The sequence below is a fragment of the Cynoglossus semilaevis genome, chromosome 8 (assembly GCF_000523025.1).
Source record: "Cynoglossus semilaevis isolate Cse_v1.0 chromosome 8, Cse_v1.0, whole genome shotgun sequence".
Lineage (NCBI taxonomy): Eukaryota > Metazoa > Chordata > Actinopteri > Pleuronectiformes > Cynoglossidae > Cynoglossus > Cynoglossus semilaevis.
This window is the reverse complement of record NC_024314.1, coordinates 27,965,732-27,983,180: the sequence shown is the minus strand read 5'-3', so window position 1 is coordinate 27,983,180 and position 17,449 is coordinate 27,965,732. Positions and strand designations below refer to the sequence as shown.

General features: G+C 39.1%; 2 protein-coding genes across 4 annotated transcripts; one reads left to right on the top strand and one right to left on the bottom strand.

Moving 5' to 3' along the window:
• The first annotated feature begins 1,608 nt into the window (after positions 1-1,608).
• gys2 (glycogen synthase 2) lies at positions 1,609-14,749 on the top strand. 2 transcript variants are annotated; one of them, XM_008316024.3, is made up of 18 exons: positions 1,609-1,927; positions 2,067-2,146; positions 3,204-3,415; positions 4,762-4,943; positions 5,527-5,718; positions 5,819-6,004; positions 6,890-7,034; positions 7,587-7,704; positions 7,800-7,920; positions 8,310-8,416; positions 8,666-8,725; positions 8,844-8,922; positions 10,969-11,085; positions 11,199-11,325; positions 11,890-11,985; positions 12,105-12,268; positions 13,072-13,152; positions 14,210-14,749. In XM_008316024.3, the coding sequence occupies exons 3-18, from the start codon at positions 3,292-3,294 to the stop codon at positions 14,429-14,431; spliced, it is 2,121 nt and encodes a 706-aa protein (XP_008314246.1). In that variant the 5' UTR covers positions 1,609-1,927; positions 2,067-2,146; positions 3,204-3,291; the 3' UTR covers positions 14,432-14,749. The 2 variants fall into 2 exon arrangements, with proteins under 2 accessions (XP_008314246.1, XP_024913152.1); XM_025057384.1 differs by lacking the exons at positions 1,609-1,927; positions 2,067-2,146 and having other exon boundaries at positions 3,195-3,415.
• A 151-nt stretch (positions 14,750-14,900) lies between these two features.
• Positions 14,901-17,069, bottom strand: spx (spexin hormone). 2 transcript variants are annotated; one of them, XM_008316025.3, is made up of 6 exons: positions 17,002-17,069; positions 16,539-16,622; positions 16,384-16,441; positions 15,816-15,878; positions 15,567-15,653; positions 14,901-15,251 (listed from the first exon to the last, which is right to left on the bottom strand). In XM_008316025.3, exons 1-6 carry the CDS (start codon positions 17,005-17,007, stop codon positions 15,187-15,189), a joined length of 363 nt encoding a protein of 120 aa, XP_008314247.3. In that variant the 5' UTR covers positions 17,008-17,069; the 3' UTR covers positions 14,901-15,186. The 2 variants fall into 2 exon arrangements, with proteins under 2 accessions (XP_008314247.3, XP_024913155.1); XM_025057387.1 differs by having other exon boundaries at positions 14,901-15,653.
• Positions 17,070-17,449: the final 380 nt, after the last annotated feature.

The window sequence follows — 17,449 nt, the reverse complement described above, 5'->3', positions numbered from 1 at the left end:
GCGGTATGCGCCCAATACGTTGGTTGTGACCCACTAATAAACCCAGACGTCAGGTTCCTCCGTAGCCGAAGTGACATTCAGGTGTTGAAACAGAACGTGGGAAGAACTTGACTTTTTTGTTGTTTAATATATTGACAGTTAGCCAGGTCATAAAGAGGCTAGACCAGGTTAATTTGTCTGGAGCTCATTTTGTTTTAAAAATAAAAAGCTCTGGCTAAACGTCCAGCAGTTAGCCAAGCTACGTCCTTTAGCCTTTAGCCGTTTTGACAGTGAGCTTCCGGAATTAAAAGTTAGTAGTGAATGTATACAGCCTCAAACTTTTGCACATGTATGTGAAAAAACCTTTTTAATTCAAAAACATAACGCTTTCACAGAAATGTTTGGTACAAAAAGTTTAATCAGGGAAACAACGTCATCTCAATATTTATTACACACAAGTGGAAAAATGGCCGGCCTTTCTCAGGTGGCCACCTCCAGTTCTCGCGAGAAGACAGAAAGCGGGGAGAACTTATTTGTTCTGGCTTTTGCTACGGCTCTCCGGTAAATGTAACGTTTCCCGAAGCGGAGGCCGAACGGGTTGAAGTTGAACTTGCTGCGGCGGTCGTTGCACAGCAGTTGCCGCCGCTCGTCGTTCTCCCCCCGTGAGAAACACAGGCCACTGCTCCTGCCCGCCACCCGCCTCATTATTGTATTCAATGCATTCAAACTTTTTTTATTGAATAATACGCAAAATAACAGTAATACTAATATTATGATACTTGTAATAAGTATAAATTAAATTACTATTTGAGTAATTTAAGGTCTTACTAATATTCAGTGTTAGCTTTTAATTTAAACAGCCATATTTTACAGGCACGGAATGACAAAAGAACTCTGGTTAAACCGTCAGATCCACTAGCTTTAATTATATTAATTATTCGATGCCTATTGTGAATTGTAAATATGCTTTTTTACCCATACGTACATCGTCTGACCATCGAGTTGTATCTGTATCAACGGCACAAAAGTTTACAAATGTTAATGCTTTTTTTATTTTAAAGCATTTTTTATTTCAGCATTTAACTTAAAATGTTTCGTTAAAGTCACGTGCCCTAAATATCTGACTATTATTTTATGCATAAAAAACAAAAACATATTTCTCTTTGACTGTATCCTCTATTTTCAAAAGCTGTGATGGACTAATTTTAGTTTTCCAGTAGTTTTTTAAAATGGTTATAGTAATAATAATAATAATTAATAATAATATTGGTGTTTTAAAATTATTATGTATTTAAAATAGCAAACATGGACAAGACACTACATGCTTCGTTAATTTAAAAAAGTTTAAATGTAAACAAAATACAAAGATTCTAATTTTTGTTGATTCATCTAAAGACTAAATATTCAGAATATATTTTAGTTTTGAAAAAAGAAAACAGGCAGAGATCAATCAAAACCTTGTTGCAGAGTTTTAGCCATTTTATTAGGTTTTGCACTAATGTTTGGTTTTAAAATTTTAATGTTTGTTTTGATTCAAATGTCTTTAAATTTTGTTGTTCATTTTCAAAAACCTGATCAAATAAATTGTTATAAAAATGTACCAACATGTCTAAACCTGTTTTAGTTCTGAACGTTAGACGTTTGTGAAATCATAACATCTGTCTCTGAACTTTTCGACTCACCCTGGTTTAGAAGCAGATCAGATAATAAATGAAAAAACGTAAAAACACTTCTACACTTCCACTTGTATTGTAGCTTACCTGTTTCTTGTGTCCTTTGTGTGGAGTCGTACTGGGGAAGAACTGCACCACTGCTGCCTCCATCCTGCCCCAGGACCAGGCAACACACCACAGCGAGAGCAACGAGCCTCATGTTCCTCTGTTTGATCATCCGCTCCACAGTCACTGATGCTGTCCCTCCATTCAGACCCGCTTTATGCTTTCACCAGGTGACCCGGGCCTCCTCCCGCCCTCAGCCAATCACACACGTCTGTGTTGCCACTACTGTAAATTGCAGCGCTGTCCGCTGCCGGTGGTGCTGAAATGCATCATTCATCACCTCTTCGTGGAATCGTTTGTGTTTTTCAGATCATTCGTCTGCAGTGAGCTGACATGTAGCTGCATCTGGTGAAATGGAGAACACTTTTAGACACAGTAACGGAGAGACGGTGAGGAACCGAGAGGCCGCGACATGTGATGTGGAACATGGAACATTACAGAACGGCAGCAGCCGGATTTATTTACCTCCATAATTACCTTTACTCTCTGAAACTACTGCATTTATTATTTACATCCAACCGACGTAAATAGGTCTGCATTGAAAATCCACAGATAAAAAAAAAAATGAAAGTGAAAATGACGTCTGTCACTGATTAACATGGGGCCTCACCGGCAAAACCACAGCTTGTTTGAAAAGAGGTCAAAAGTTCCCAGTGGATCTGCTGGAAGCATGTTGTGAAATTGGTGTTCATTCTATACACACAGAACCTCCCAGAACCACAGAGGCATTCTGTGTTAACATGTGACTGTAGTAGTTTTAAAATAGCAGAGTTTGACAAAGGTTGACGGTCCCTTATGATCGTAACAGATATTTAAGCGTAAATGTTTCGTTCCTTATTGGTTTCAACACCTGCCTTGTATTATATATTCTGGGATGGAAGAAAATATTGATACACTGATATATCGGAATATTTCCTTTCCTGATACCGTATCAATCTCCTCCTCCATCAGTTATTGATTTTTTTTTCTCCCCAATTCCCAGTCCAATATTCCTGGTGTTGGTTCTTTTTCTTTTTCTTTTCTTTCTTCTCTAGTGATTCTAAATGTAGATCCCTCTGTTCCAGAGTTAGGAATCTGATGTTCAGATGGAACAGCAGCAGAGTCTTTTACCCAGAATTTTATTTAGTTTGAAATGTTCTTGAATCTCACACATATCATTCTCTAAATTTCTGTCCAGTTTTAATGAAAATAGTGGTCAAAAAAGAATATTAAAGCGCAGAAGTGTTGACTCTGTATTTATTTAAAAAGTGCATTATGTGATTATCTATTATATATAAAATATGACCTGAAACGATCATTCCTTAATAATCACTTTTTTCTATCCATGTCTGTTGTGCTTTCATTCATCGACATTTCACAATCGTGTGTGTTTGTTCAGTTGGGGGGGATGGGGGGGGTCACATTTCCTCTGCCTCTGTCTGATCCTCTTCTCTCTGCTCAACTCAGAACTTTCACCTGAGGACGGTTTGAAGGCTCTCCCTTCATGTGTCCGTAGCTCTGTGGTTGGTATCACTCTCGTCGCTGCTGCTTCACCATGCCACTACCACGGTCTTTGTCCATGACGTCCCTGAGCGGCGTGCTGCCGGCCTGGGAGGAGGACGAGCTCCCTGTGGAGGACCTGCTCCTCTTCGAGGTGTCCTGGGAGGTCACCAACAAAGGTCAGGCAGAACACAGATATTTTAATTTATTTATTTGTTTATTTTCATTGAAGAAACTCCTTAGTATAAACAAGTTAAACAAGTTACTAGCATCTTTGTAAATAAGTAAATCTGTGCATCAAGACATTCAGCATTACATTTAAAATTACAGTAGATTTACAGAGAAATTATAAAGTTTCACAGTTTACAGGAAAGAAAAAGTTTATAATAATAATTATGGCTGGAATCCATTGTTTTAACAGTAAAACTGAGGTCAAAGCTCAAGTGTAGTTGTTGCAGGAACATTCTCTGTGTTGGGGATTGTAGTTTTTCACTTTGGGGGGAAAAAAACCCTCTTTGTCCTTAAGGTAAATATTGAACAGAGAGGAGTTGAAATCTACTCTGTCTGAAGAGTTAAACATTAAACCACAGACAAGTCATGACTCGTTAGGTTTTAGAATCTGATTCTTGAATGTATCCTAAAATACATTCAAAATAAATACATAAATAAATAAGGAACCGAAAACACACACACCAGAATAAACAGCCTGTATAAACTACATTTGACCACTGACCGCTAACCACCAATTGTCATAAAAGGTGCATTCAGGTGACATCGGTAACTTGATAAGCCGACAATTACGTTTCAGGAAAAATGGTTGATAAAACAAATATATATATATTTATTTATTTATTGTCTCTTGTCCCCCACTTTGAAAACCACTGCGTCACAGGAATAAAACAGTAAATTCGAGGCAAAACAGTTTGATTTACTTTTTCTGTACGAAAATGTTTGGTTGTTTGAATCTTTAAAAAGGGCGGGTACGTTTTTTTTTTTTTTTTTTAAACTAAATACATTAAACAATGATTATATGCAAAACAGTTGATTTCTGACAGATGAAATAAAATGTGACGCAGCTCCACGCTGGCCTGTGTTTTATTCGTTTTCTGTTTTTCTAACGCGTCACATGCCGAGGTTTTCAAACAGGTCAGAGGTTTTTGGTGGCGTGTTTATGTAAGCACCTCTCTGACGTCATCTTGACGTCACCGTTAGTTCACTGCTCCTTATCACCATTTGCCTTTTTTCCCTGCCAAGTGCGAATCTGAGCGAAACATTTTTATGCATTTTAGTCTATACGAGTCTTAGCGAAACATTTTTATGCATTTTAGTCTGACTCACAACACAAAACACTGCTGAGTTCACCACGTGAACAAATATTTAGGCTGTGTCATGGAGTATTATTGTTAATAATGAATGTCTTTGGAAGGTGTTCTGATCTCTGTGGTCACCTGTGTTATTTTGTATCATCTCAATTCTGTCCACATTGTGTTCAAACATCGTCTGTTTTCTTTCCTTTTATCCACAGTTGGAGGAATCTACACCGTGATCCAGACCAAGGCCAAGATCACGGTGGACGAGTGGGGGGAGAACTACTACATGATGGGGCCGTACTTTGAACACAACTTCAAGACACAGGTGGAGGCCTGTGAGCCCCCCAACCCTGCCATCAGGAAGGCCATGGACTCTCTGATCTTCAGTGGCTGCCAGGTGTGTGTCAAGGTGTTGGAGTCAACGTAAAGTTTTATAAAGTTGAAGCTGTGTAGTCAAGACTGCAGGTGTTAAAATAACAACTGTACACAGTAAATAATGAGGATGATTTTTTTTTTTTTTTTAAACAGGATTATTTGACACATTTTCAGAATAAGCCACACAGTAAAATGATGTAGTACAAATGAAGCTGTGAATTTAAATAAATTATCCTGTTTTTCTACTGGGTTTTTCGAGAAAAAGCTGGAAATATCTAATTTTTTTTAATTCAAGCTATACTACATATTAAGTATTCTATACGAAATACTGTTTACATTTTTTTTGCAGTGTTATAACAGTTACGTTCATAACCAGTTGACTCACTGTAATCTTTATTGAAATCTTATCCCCCTACTTCCCACTGGAGGGAGCCCAAGTACCTGCTGTGAAAAGTGCTGGAAAATGTTTTTATTGTTTGTTAATTTTATTTTTTATGTTTCACTGCATTAAAAGTATTTTTTTCCTTCTTGAAAAGTAAACTATAATTAGTGGTTACAGTGATTGTTCTTTATTTTATGATTTTATTTATTTTTTTATTCTGCAGGTTCATTTCGGCCGCTGGCTAATAGAAGGCAGCCCCTACGTCATCCTGTTTGACCTCGGCTCCGCCGCCTGGAACTTGGACCGGTGGAAGGGTGACCTGTGGCAGACCTGCCACATTGGCCTGCCCTACGATGACCGAGAGGCCAACGAGTGCCTCATGTTGGGCTCCCTGGTGGCCTGGTTCTTCAAAGAGGTCGGTCGTTTGTCTGTCGTTTCTGTTTCTTCTTCTCCACAGGAGGTTTTTCTGATCGTTAACTCAGATGATCCGTAATGACTGAAATGTTTGACCGCAGCTCACAGACAACCTTGGAGAAAAACCCAACGTCATCTGTCACTACCACGAGTGGCAGGCCGGACCGGGTCTCATCTTCTCCCGCTGCCGGAAGCTTCCTATTGCCACGGTTTTCACCACACACGCCACACTGCTGGGACGGTACCTCTGTGCTGGGAACGCTGACTTTTACAACAACTTAGACAAGGTGAGAGGAAGAGGAGACAGAATTTATTCTTTTTAAAAAAAAATATTTCCATGATGTCAAACAAAGAACTAGTTTTGTAGCCGTGTCAATGAACCAATCAAAAGCTTCCGAAGCAGGGATGTAACCATGCGTCGTGAATCAGTTAATGATCAAATTGAAATAAAAAAATGAATCGTCCATCAAGGCCTAAGAAGTTGGCTGCGTTATCTCAGAGTCAGTACCATGAGTCTACACACTGGTACAGTAGGTGGCAGTATACGCCTATAAACACTGGTTGTGACCCACCAATAGACGTCAGGTCAGTAGGTGACATTCAGGTGTTGAAACAGAACGTTTAAACATACAGTTTAAAAGTTTACTAATATCAATATATTTAAATCTGAATTGGAAGGAATTAATAATCGTTTTTAAAATCTCAGTGTTAGGAAATATAAATAGTTTCTGTTGATTCTAAGCTGAATTGAAGATAGAAGGTCAAACACACACACACACACTCACACACTGCTGCTGTTGGATTCATTGTACACACCGAGCAATGATTTCCGTCTTTACTCACCACTTAGTGCTTCATGAGGATCGTTAGTGATATCGAACGGAGCGTGGACAGTTCAGGTGAGTGCCTGTGATTGGCCGTGCCTCACCCAAATCTTGAAAGGTCACCGTGTGATCTAAAGGCCACTCTTGGTGCAGATGGATAATTGACGATGGCTGTGATCTGTCAGCTATCAGACCAGCGTGAACAGGGAGAGAGGAAGTCGAATAAATTAGCATTTTCAGCCGCGTTGACATCAGAAAAGAAAGTTTGATCAAAGGAAAATAATTTAATTATTTCAAGTGGAACCCAGTACATTTCTTATATGTGTGTGTGTGTGTGTGTGTGTGTAGTTTAACAATGACCTGGAGGCAGGCGAGCGACAGATCTACCACCGCTACTGCCTGGAGAGGGCAGCAGTGCACTGTGCTCATGTCTTTACCACAGTGTCGGAAATCACTGCAGTGGAGGCCCAGCACATACTACACAGGAGGCCAGGTGAGGAAGTACTTCAGAGTATCATTGAGTATAAAATATTCACAACCACCACCACCTCGGCTTCAGAACCAGAAGAACAGGAACCGTTCATGTCACGGGAACTAATGAGTTCAACAGTGGTAAAAAAGTTCATCGGTGATTCCCAACCACTGGGTCGTGGCACGCTTGTATTTCTCCGATGATTCCCAACCACTGGGTCGTGGAACATTGGTGTGCTGTAAAAATTATATTTTTTGACTTAATTGATCTGAAATAGCAATTAGCTACAATCTGAAAATCAAGTACTCTTCCACTAGGTGGCAGCAGATGCCTGATAAATCTGCCTGTTGCCACTCAGACAATTGAATTAGTGAAATAGTTTTGGTTGTGACAGCAGTATATTAGTGTTGGATGAATTGTGATTAAATTTAAACTTGAAGATTACATTTTGTGACATGTAAAATATGTTTGTTGATCACAGAGTGGGAATCATGGAATTGTCCATAGTTCTGGTCAGTTCTGGTACTTGTGTTCTGGTACTTGGCCTAATGTGTTCCCGTGTTGATGTTACAGACGTGGTCACCCCGAACGGACTGAACGTGAAGAAGTTCTCTGCCATGCACGAGTTCCAAAACATGCACTCCACCAGCAAGGCTCGCATCCAGGAGTTCATCAGAGGTCACTTTTACGGGTGAGTGTCGTTGGTCTTCATACTGTTGTTGTCATCTGACAGAGTGTGTGTGTGTGTGATTTTTAACCACTCTGTTCAACGCCGTCGTTCGACAGTCACCTCGACTTCAACCTGGACAAAACACTTTTCTTTTTCATCGCTGGCCGTTACGAGTTTTCCAACAAGGGAGCGGATATTTTCCTGGAGGCTCTTTCCAGACTGAACTACCTGCTGCAGGTGAGGAGATGTAGAAGTGACGGTGGGTAAAAAAAGATGGTGGACAGGACGATGGAGCGGAGTTAAGATAAGAAGTCAAGTGATGACTTTCAGCTCCCCAGAAATATACTATTAATTAATTAAATATAAACATCAAAAACATACATACAAACAAATATATTGATAATACAAATATATTATATATTAATAAATATATTGATAAAATAATCAATAATATATTTGTAATATTGATAATATAAATGTGTATATATATGTACACATGTGTTTATATATATATATATGTACTCTACATATACAGTATGTAGAGTACACAGTACTTTGCACATATACAACATGTATTCCCATCAACCTCCCGCCCCCCCCCCTCCCCTCTCTGGCTCCGCCCACAGGTCCATAAGAGTGATGTCACGGTGGTGGGCTTCTTCATAATGCCTGCCAAAACGAACAACTTCAACGTGGAGTCCTTGAAGGGTCAGGCAGTACGTAAACAGCTCTGGTACGTCACGCTGTACTTCAAGAGTTCAAAGTTGATGAAGTGAAGGGACAGTCAGACACTGGTTAATGGTCCAGTGTCGGCTTCAGTCTGGACCAGAGGTCTATGTGGTCTTGATGGTCTTTATCATTTCTCATACAGAACACAACCCACCACTGTAAATATCTGATCTGTATAAATATATATTTCATTTTCAAGCAAACAACAAATAGAAAAAAAAAATTTTTTTTCCTTCCATTTTTGCTCCGACAGGGACACAGCTCACACTGTGAAGGAGAAGTTTGGGAAGAAGCTTTACGATGCTCTTCTAAAGTACGGTGACGTGTTTTCACAGAGAGAATTCTTCACTTCTGTGGAGAAAAAAAAGGTTCATTCAGAAATAAATTGTTTTATTCCTCCCACCCTCACCCACCCTCCCCCCTGTGATCAGAGGGAGTATCCCTGACATGAATTCAATCCTGGAACGAGATGACGTTACGCTAATGAAGAGAGCTATCTTCGCCACTCAGGTAGTACCGCTACACACACACACACACACACACACACACAGATGTATTTAATATCTTCTAAATTTGTATTGTCTTTTTTTTCTTTTTATTAATCATCATAATGATCTGAGGAATAATATTTACTTCTGCACTGTACATTAGACCCGCTAGGGGGCAGCATAGTAATAACGACGTTCAGATTTCCTCAATTAAGGTGTAAAGATTAGCCAGTTTTGCCAAGAAGGAAGAGGCTCATAGGTCCATTGTTAAATAGCTGAAAGCTAATTAGAAGATGTAGCAAAGATAATAAAAAATAGACCAAGATGATGAGTGAATGTTGTTAGCCATGAAAAAAATTCTTGAAGTAATCCAGAAATTTAGAAAATAATATCAAAATGTGGGCTGAAATGTGGAAAAAACCCCAACAAAAATGCTAACTGTAAACATAGACTCTTATTAAAAAAAGTCAGAGTCAAAATAAAGTGGTCCATTGTAATATAATAATATCACGTCTCAACTCGGCAGTTTTTTTGCCTATCGTGGGTGTTGCGATAGTTATAGTATTATTTACGTATATATTAACCCTTTACCAACTCTTTAGGAGGCGAAACTTTCACAAATCTCGTTTACAGGTTATTTCAATACCCTGCATGTCTGTGTTACAAAATGTCTTTTAATTTATTTGTAGTGTTTATTTGGAGCCATGGTAGGAGACCAGTCTGCGTCCTCTGTAATTTTATGAATGGCGGAGACATTTCCTGGTCAGGGGTCGATGTGAGCGATGGTCTGCTGCCGTGTATGAATTAACGTAGGACAGGAAGGGGGGATTCCACGGGACGCAGAGCGTGACGGAGCGTCACAACTTAGCTTGATTACTTTCCTCCGGGGCAGACCGCGGATCAATAGCCGACATGGATATGGGTGACGTGTGTCACGGAACATCAATGTCACCAGCTCCAAGTCTGTAAAAAGGTCCTCCTCAATTAAAGGGATTTATGCCACCGTCAATATTTCAGCGTTCGGAAATGGAACACGAGTGGTATCGACGATCGCTGATGGATGGGGGGAGCGTTTGTGATTGCTGATTGGACGAATGCCACGGTTTTCGTATATGTTTCAGTTTGTCATCTTTCTCATTGGTAGTCCTGTCCATTTGTCTTCTACTCCCTCATACTGTATAAAACTGTACGTCCATACCAGGAGGGACTCATACGGCAGAAACCATGTGGACATTTTAGGGTTAGAACTCAATGGTTTCCTGGTTCGATCCCTGGTCTCTGTGTGGAGTTTTCTTGTTCTCCCTGTGGTTGATGTGTTGATAGTTTACTGATAGTTTTACCACAGCTACCACTGTGAGTGTAAACGTCCCTGGAACTTAAAGGGATTAAAGTTGTTGGTGACTGGTTTGTGTGTCGACTGGGATCGACTCCAACTCCATCACGGAGTCGCTTAAAAAAAAAAAATGTTGAAGTCAATGGAATGTCTACTTCAATCGACAACTTCTCTCATTATATCCGGTCACACTGGAGAAAACGTAACTGATTAATTGATTAACAGTATTTTCTCTTAGGGTCATTGATTGACACTGTGTACGTGAAATTAGGCCGTGAGGCAAGATTTATCAGCGACCTTTGACCCAGAATATTTCCACTAAAACCTCTAACTGGACCAGTATCTGATCCAGTACAGAACTGGTTCTCTTATTTACCAGACAGCGTCACTGGGTTTTAATTAGGGATGTCCGATATTATCGGCCCATAATATTAGCATATTATGTAATATCTAACCCTCCGATAATGAAAACCTGATAACGCAATAACTTTGTTTCACCAAATGATGTGTGTCCTAAAAATAGTTTTGGGGAAAAACGGCTGTATATTAAAGTGAAAGTCACTAGATGGCAGCATTGCAGCTCATTTTAATTAACCTCATACTCGTACAGTGGTTTGTACAGATAAATAAATAAATATTACCAGGTCTATATCGATATCGGTTTATATCGGAATCGGAAATGAAGTGTTTGGACTAATATCGGATATACTAATATCTGTTGAACTCTTTGAACAGCAGAGACAAAGCCTGCCTCCGGTGACCACACACAACATGCTGGACGACTCCACTGACCCCATCCTGACCAACATCAGACGCATCGGTCTCTTCAACCTGAGGAGTGACCGTGTCAAGGTACCAGACCTGTTCAACGGGGTCAAACCCCTGAATGACCTGTGACCCTGAGTTGACCCTGACCTGATGATTGTTAAACATGAGGCTGGTGTGAACTGCTGTGTTCCTTTCAGATCATCTTCCACCCGGAGTTCTTGTCCTCCACCAGTCCTCTGCTGCCCATGGACTACGAGGACTTTGTTCGTGGATGTAACCTGGGAGTCTTCCCCTCGTACTATGAGCCGTGGGGCTACACACCTGGTACACTCTTAGCTTCCACACTGACACGTGCGCAGCTATTAGTGCGAAGAAGAAAACAAGGAAATACAATTACACATCAGTGATTTTTTTTTATAAACTGGAAAAATAAAATTTATAATTAACCCTTTGATGCATGATCCATGATATACTGAGTTAAAAAAAATGTTACTGTTTTTATGTGTTTTTAGACAAAAATAAGAACCGATAAGGTTCTGTTTTTATACACCAAATTTTCTTTTTGAATGTTGACACAATTATTCTGCAGTTGCAAAGGCTGACCACTGTAGGCAGTGTTGGGTGATTCTCAGGCGTCCACTGTAGAGGCTTATATGCAACACTGCCATCAAAACCTATTCTTATCATAGAAAATGACTTTTTCATAGCTGTCCACTGTAGTGACCGTCATACATGAAAAGGTTAATTTTGCCTTTCTTCTATTGACAATGGTTCCCAAAGTGGGGGGTGGGTCCCCATTGTCTGTTTTTGAACTTAAAAAAAAAGAAAACATTTTAAAAATGTTTTCAATTATTAGGTACATTTGTACTTATTTTAATTCTGTTCCAGGTGAGTGTACAGTCATGGGTATTCCCAGTGTGACCACCAACCTCTCTGGGTTTGGCTGCTTCATGGAGGAGCACGTGTCAGACCCCACGGCTTATGGTACAAACACACACCAACACACACACACGTGTTATCATTATCATCACTGTTGTTGACCGACCCTGACCAAACCACGTGTGGACGATGCTGCTGCTGCTGCTTCTTCTTCTTCCTTCCAGGGATCTACATTGTGGACCGGCGGTTTCGTTCTGCTGAAGAGTCGTGTAAACAGCTGACGCAGTACATGTTCAGTTTCTGTCAGCAGTCGCGGCGTCAGCGCATCATCCAACGCAACCGCACGGAGAGGTTGTCTGAGCTGCTGGACTGGAAATACCTCGGCCGGGTACGTCTGTCACTGAGGCTAAATGTGTGTTTATATGTGTGTATATATATATATATGTGTGTATATGTATATATATGTATATGTGTATATATATGTATATGTATATGTATTATATATGTATATATATTTATATATGTATGTGAGTATGTATATATGTATTATATATGTGTATACGTATATATGTGTATATGTATATATGTATATATGTATGTGTATATGTATATATGTGTGTATATGTATATATGTATATATGTATATATGTATGTGTATATGTATATATGTGTATACGTATATATGTGTATATGTATATATGTATATATGTATATATGTATATATGTATGTGTATATGTATATATGTGTGTATATGTATATATATGTGTATGTGTATATATGTGTGTATATGTATATATATGTATATGTGTATATATATGTATATGTATTATATATGTATATATATTTATATATGTATGTGAGTATGTATATATGTATTATATATGTGTATACGTATATATGTGTATATGTATATATGTATATATGTATATATGTATGTGTATATGTATATATGTGTGTATGTGTATATATGTGTATATATGTATATGTGTATATGTATGTATACTATATAGGTGTATATACACATTAACAGTGGATTAATTCTAATTAAACTGGATTAATCCAGATTAAACAACGTTGTGCAAATGAAGAGATAATTTTAGGTGAAACACAAAATCTCATCCACAACAGATTAGTGGGACGTTTTTTGTTACTTACTCACTTCCTGTTGTCCATTTCTGCTTCCTTGACAGTTTTACGTCCACGCCCGCCTCCTGGCTCTGAGCAGAGCGTTCCCCGAGAAGTTCAAGACGGAGCCCATCGTCTCCCTCAAGGTTTGTGAATGAGAGCGAGTGAATGGATTCACACCTGGACTGTGATGTCAGTCAATATCTTTCTCTCTGACTCTTCATCACTTGTTCTTCTTTTATTTTTAATTTTTTTGCTCACTCTTTTTTTTTTTTCTCCATTTATTATTTCCCATCAACCCTTGTGGTTGTTAAAGCCCTACACCAGGATACTGTTCTACTTCCTGTTGTGCTCCTCATGCACATGGCTGGTATGATCAGCATTTATCAAGCTTTAATTGACAGCCTAGCATTTGGATGATTGACAGCTCATCATTTTGGGTGGTGCAGTAGCTGAACATGGCTGAGCTTCAACAATTTATCTTTTTTTTGGGTTTTTTTTCTCCAGGAGTTTCACTGACGCTACTCTGTGTCCGGTAGAATAATGTTTTGTTTTTGTTTTTTTACGGGCCTACGTAAATGTACGTTTGAGGATGACATCATCGTCTGAGGTGAGAGTAGGGGGCAGGTGGAGGAGAACCTGGAGGGTCAGCAGAAGCAAGTAAGGCTGTAAATATTAATACTTGATCCCGTATCAGTGTCCTCCTCCATCAATTATTGATTTTTTTTCTCACCAACTCCCAGTCCAATATTCCTGGTGTTGGTTCATGTTCTTGTTCTTTTCTTTCTTCTCTAGTGATTCCAAATGTAGATCCCTCTGTTCCAGAGTTAGGAACTGATGTTCAGATGGAACAGAGTCTGAGACTAGGACCACACTGGGACTACAGCTAGACTGGGGAGAAAAAAAACAAACAATATAGTTTTGTGCCTATAGTATTGCAATATATAGTAATGACAATATATCGTGACACGTATCGTATCGCCAGATTCTTGCCACTACACCCCCTAAGAGGGAGTCAGAAAATATCGGTGTGAACGAGTCTATTGGACAGTGACTCTGTCTAACAGACAGAAGACTGACCTGGACACAGATGTAGCGCTGTAAGCTAATGGCTAACAGCTAGGTGGATAGCGTTACGAAGGCCTAGTGATTAAAATGTCTCTCTAACCAAATAAAAGCTCAGCTTCTCTTCTGTCTCCACAGACCGAGGGTTTCCGTTACCCACGCCCCTACTCCGTGCCGCCCTCTCCTTCAGCCTCCCTCCACTCTACTCCTCATCACAGCGATGATGAAGACGACAACGACGATGACGATGATGACGATGAGCACTACGATGAAGACGAGGAGGCAGAGAGGGACAGGATCAACATCAAGGCTCCCTTTGTGCTCGGCGCTGCGCCCGACATCGAGGAAAATCATATCTAGTACACGCAGTACTGGTACAGGCAGTACTAGTACACACAGTAGTTTTTAATATTACAGTAGCAGAGATTTTACAAACTGGAAAGTTCCGGTAACAGCTGGTTGTGAACACATTTTTTTAAATGATTCTGCTGCGTTTGTTTGTACTTAAAAAATTAAAATGAAGATTCCAACATGACCATCAAACAGACACTGGTGAAGGTCTCGTGTTCACCTGGTAAACTGAGTAACTTTATAAACAGTAGGAGGCAGTATTGGACAATGTGGTGTTTACCTTTAAGCAGAAATAAAAATTAATAATAAAGAAAGATTTACAAATTATTTGATGAAGAAACAATTTGTAATATTTGTATGTATTTATTTAGCAATGCTAATGCTGCTAAAATGGTATGGAATTACTATTGGTTAGCAAGTTTAGCTATTAGTTTATTATTAGCACCTGTTCAGGTAATAATCACATGACCACATTTAAAAAAAAAGCCACACATCAACAGACCATCAGTGCTATGAATTTAACTTATTTTTATTAAAACATCACATTTCAAACAAATCATTATTTACATTAACATTGTTCCAGACAGAGCAGGTGATGTGTGTGTGTGTGTGTCTGGTATAACTACTGGTGGGGACATTTGTTTGTTCAGTTTGGGTTGGGCATTTATTTATAGTAGTCGACGTCCAGGTGTCTGTGAAGTGCTAACAAAAACACAAAAACCAGTGTGTGTGTGTGTGTCTGTGTGTGTTTGGGTAAATATACATCAGAAGAATTCTCTCTTCCACACCGGCATCTCCTGGAAATACACTTCGTCTTGGTTTTCTTCAGCTAGAAAAGTGAAGGAAAACAAAATCACATGACTTGAAATTTAATATAAATCCTGTGGTAAAAACAAAATGACAAAAAAAAAAAACTTTTAAAAAAATGATTGTCTTTACAGCTAATTTAAATACAATTTTTTACTTGTATTAATGTCCTGTAATTTTAATGGTAATTTGTCTTTAAATGTCCTGTCGTTGGAGAGCAGAGGTAAGATTCCTGTCTCTCATTTTTTTTTATATCTTATTATTATTTTAAATATCTTATGTTTCCAACAACGTATATTGTTGCTGTTGCTCCTGCTGCTGTTGCTCCTGCCCTCACCTCCTTCTCTGGCCTGTTGCAGGAAGTTGAGCAGTATGGTGGCTGCCTGGTCCACACTCATCTTCTCTGTGTTCTGGCTGCGCGTCTCTGACAGGAAACAAACAAACAAACAAACAAACACATCTTTTTTAGCTCGTCATGAACTCCTGGACCAAAGTGGCTCCGACCTCCGTTACTGTTTTGGTAAGTCACTGTTTTTTTTAATATACGTCTGTGTGTGAAATATGGGAATACAACATTTGATTTTACCTAAGTGTAGAGTGTCGTAGACGTCGCCCTCCTTTCGGTCCTCTGAGATGAACCTGCGTCCCTCTGTGAAAAGTCTCCGTTGTTTTATTATTTTTTTCTCATTTTTAACCGAGCAACTAATTAATTTGAATCATAAAAAAACAGAAAATGTATATCTTGAAAAAAAAAATTCCTCATGGGAAAAATGTAATTATTATTGATATCCAATCACAGGTCACATGTTGCCCCCCGGACCAGAGGTTTGATACGGTTCATTTAGTGCAATGAGTCTAAACCTTAAATATTTGTATATTTATGTTGAATTTAAAATTATTTTAAAAATTTTTTTTTTTTTAAATTGCTTGGACGCCGCTTGGTACATGAACCTCCATTTGAGAACCACTGTACAGGGATTAAACTCTAACCCCACAACTGGAATGCATCCTATTTTCCCAATGCACAGAGCAGCCCAACATTAACAGATACATTTATAAAAAAAAAAAAAGAAATCATATACAAAACTCCAACATCTTCTCCTCCTCCTCCTCCTCTGTCAGAGCGATTACAGTAAGAAGAGAGTTTTACGTACGTGTCCCCTTGAGGTACAGCATGGCCTGTGGCGTCCAGTTCCTGCGCTGGAACGAACCCTGGGTGTGAGAAGAAGAGGAGGAGGAGGAGGAGGAGGAGAACTGTTTAATGTTGTTCTCCATTAACTGTTCTAGAAGGAGGAGTCGAGCTGCTCACCTTAGGAGCGCTCCACGTCTCTGAGACGAAGGAGGCGAGAAGTAAAAGGGTGAGGAGATAAGTTAATGTGATGGTTTTTAAACCCTGCAGGAGACAGAAAAAAAAATTTAAATTAAAAACAGTGTAGGATCAGCAGTGGATTTATTATGGACAAAAACTATTATTTAAGTTACTTTGAGTAAGTGAGAAAATGATAACAACCGTTATAAAAACATCAGGGCAGATGAACAGTTGAAAAAAAATAAAAATAAAAAATCAAACACAACAGAAATTATATTAAAACTAAGTTTGAGAAATATTATGTAAATTAAAATCAAAAAATGATTTAAAGAAAAACATAATATATAAAAATATATATATAAAATGATCCCAAACCGAGCAAAAATAATATTAGCATTTTTTTTGTCCATAATGCTACACATAAATCCTTAGCAAATATTTACACATAAGAAACTTCACTTACTTTCATTGTGACTGAAGTCCTGGAAAAACTGGTGTCCAGCTCCGAGGCCGAGAGAGGTTCACTCTTGGTGCTCTCTCTCTCTCTTTCTCTCTCTGTATTTATATCATCAGACATGTGTGAGTGTGTGTGTGTGTGTGTTTAAGGGGGGGGTTCCTCCTTCTTCACAGTTCCACCGTCTATAGGTCACGCCAATTTGATGAGACGGGGGCGGCTGTAATGAATGAAGCGATCAATACTGAGGGTGAATGGACGGATCAATACGGCTCCATTCATTCATTCATTCATGCTGTAGGAGACTGTAAATATTTCTGAATTACCCGCCCAGACACAGCTCTCTCTCTCTCTCTCTCTCTCTCTTCACCTCCCCCTCTCTCTCTCTCTCGTGTGCCCCTCTTGCACTGCAGTGGAACACCAATAGCTCAGATGTTGATTATGAGAAAACACGTCC

Excerpts from the sequence above, each read along its gene's own strand:
- spx (XM_025057387.1), bottom strand. Across the intron at positions 16,442-16,538 it reads AGACGTGGAGCGCTCCTAAG|GGTTCGTTCCAGCGCAGGAA; the intron begins GTGAGCAGCTCG and ends TCTCACACCCAG. Across the intron at positions 15,879-16,383 it reads GCTGTACCTCAAGGGGACAC|AGGGACGCAGGTTCATCTCA; the intron begins GTACGTAAAACT and ends GACTTTTCACAG.
- gys2 (XM_008316024.3), top strand. The coding sequence starts at position 3,292 with ATGCCACTACCACGGTCTTTGTCCATGACGTCCCTGAGCGGCGTGCTG. Across the intron at positions 8,417-8,665 it reads GCAGTACGTAAACAGCTCTG|GGACACAGCTCACACTGTGA; the intron begins GTACGTCACGCT and ends TTGCTCCGACAG. Across the intron at positions 11,086-11,198 it reads TGAGGAGTGACCGTGTCAAG|ATCATCTTCCACCCGGAGTT; the intron begins GTACCAGACCTG and ends TGTTCCTTTCAG.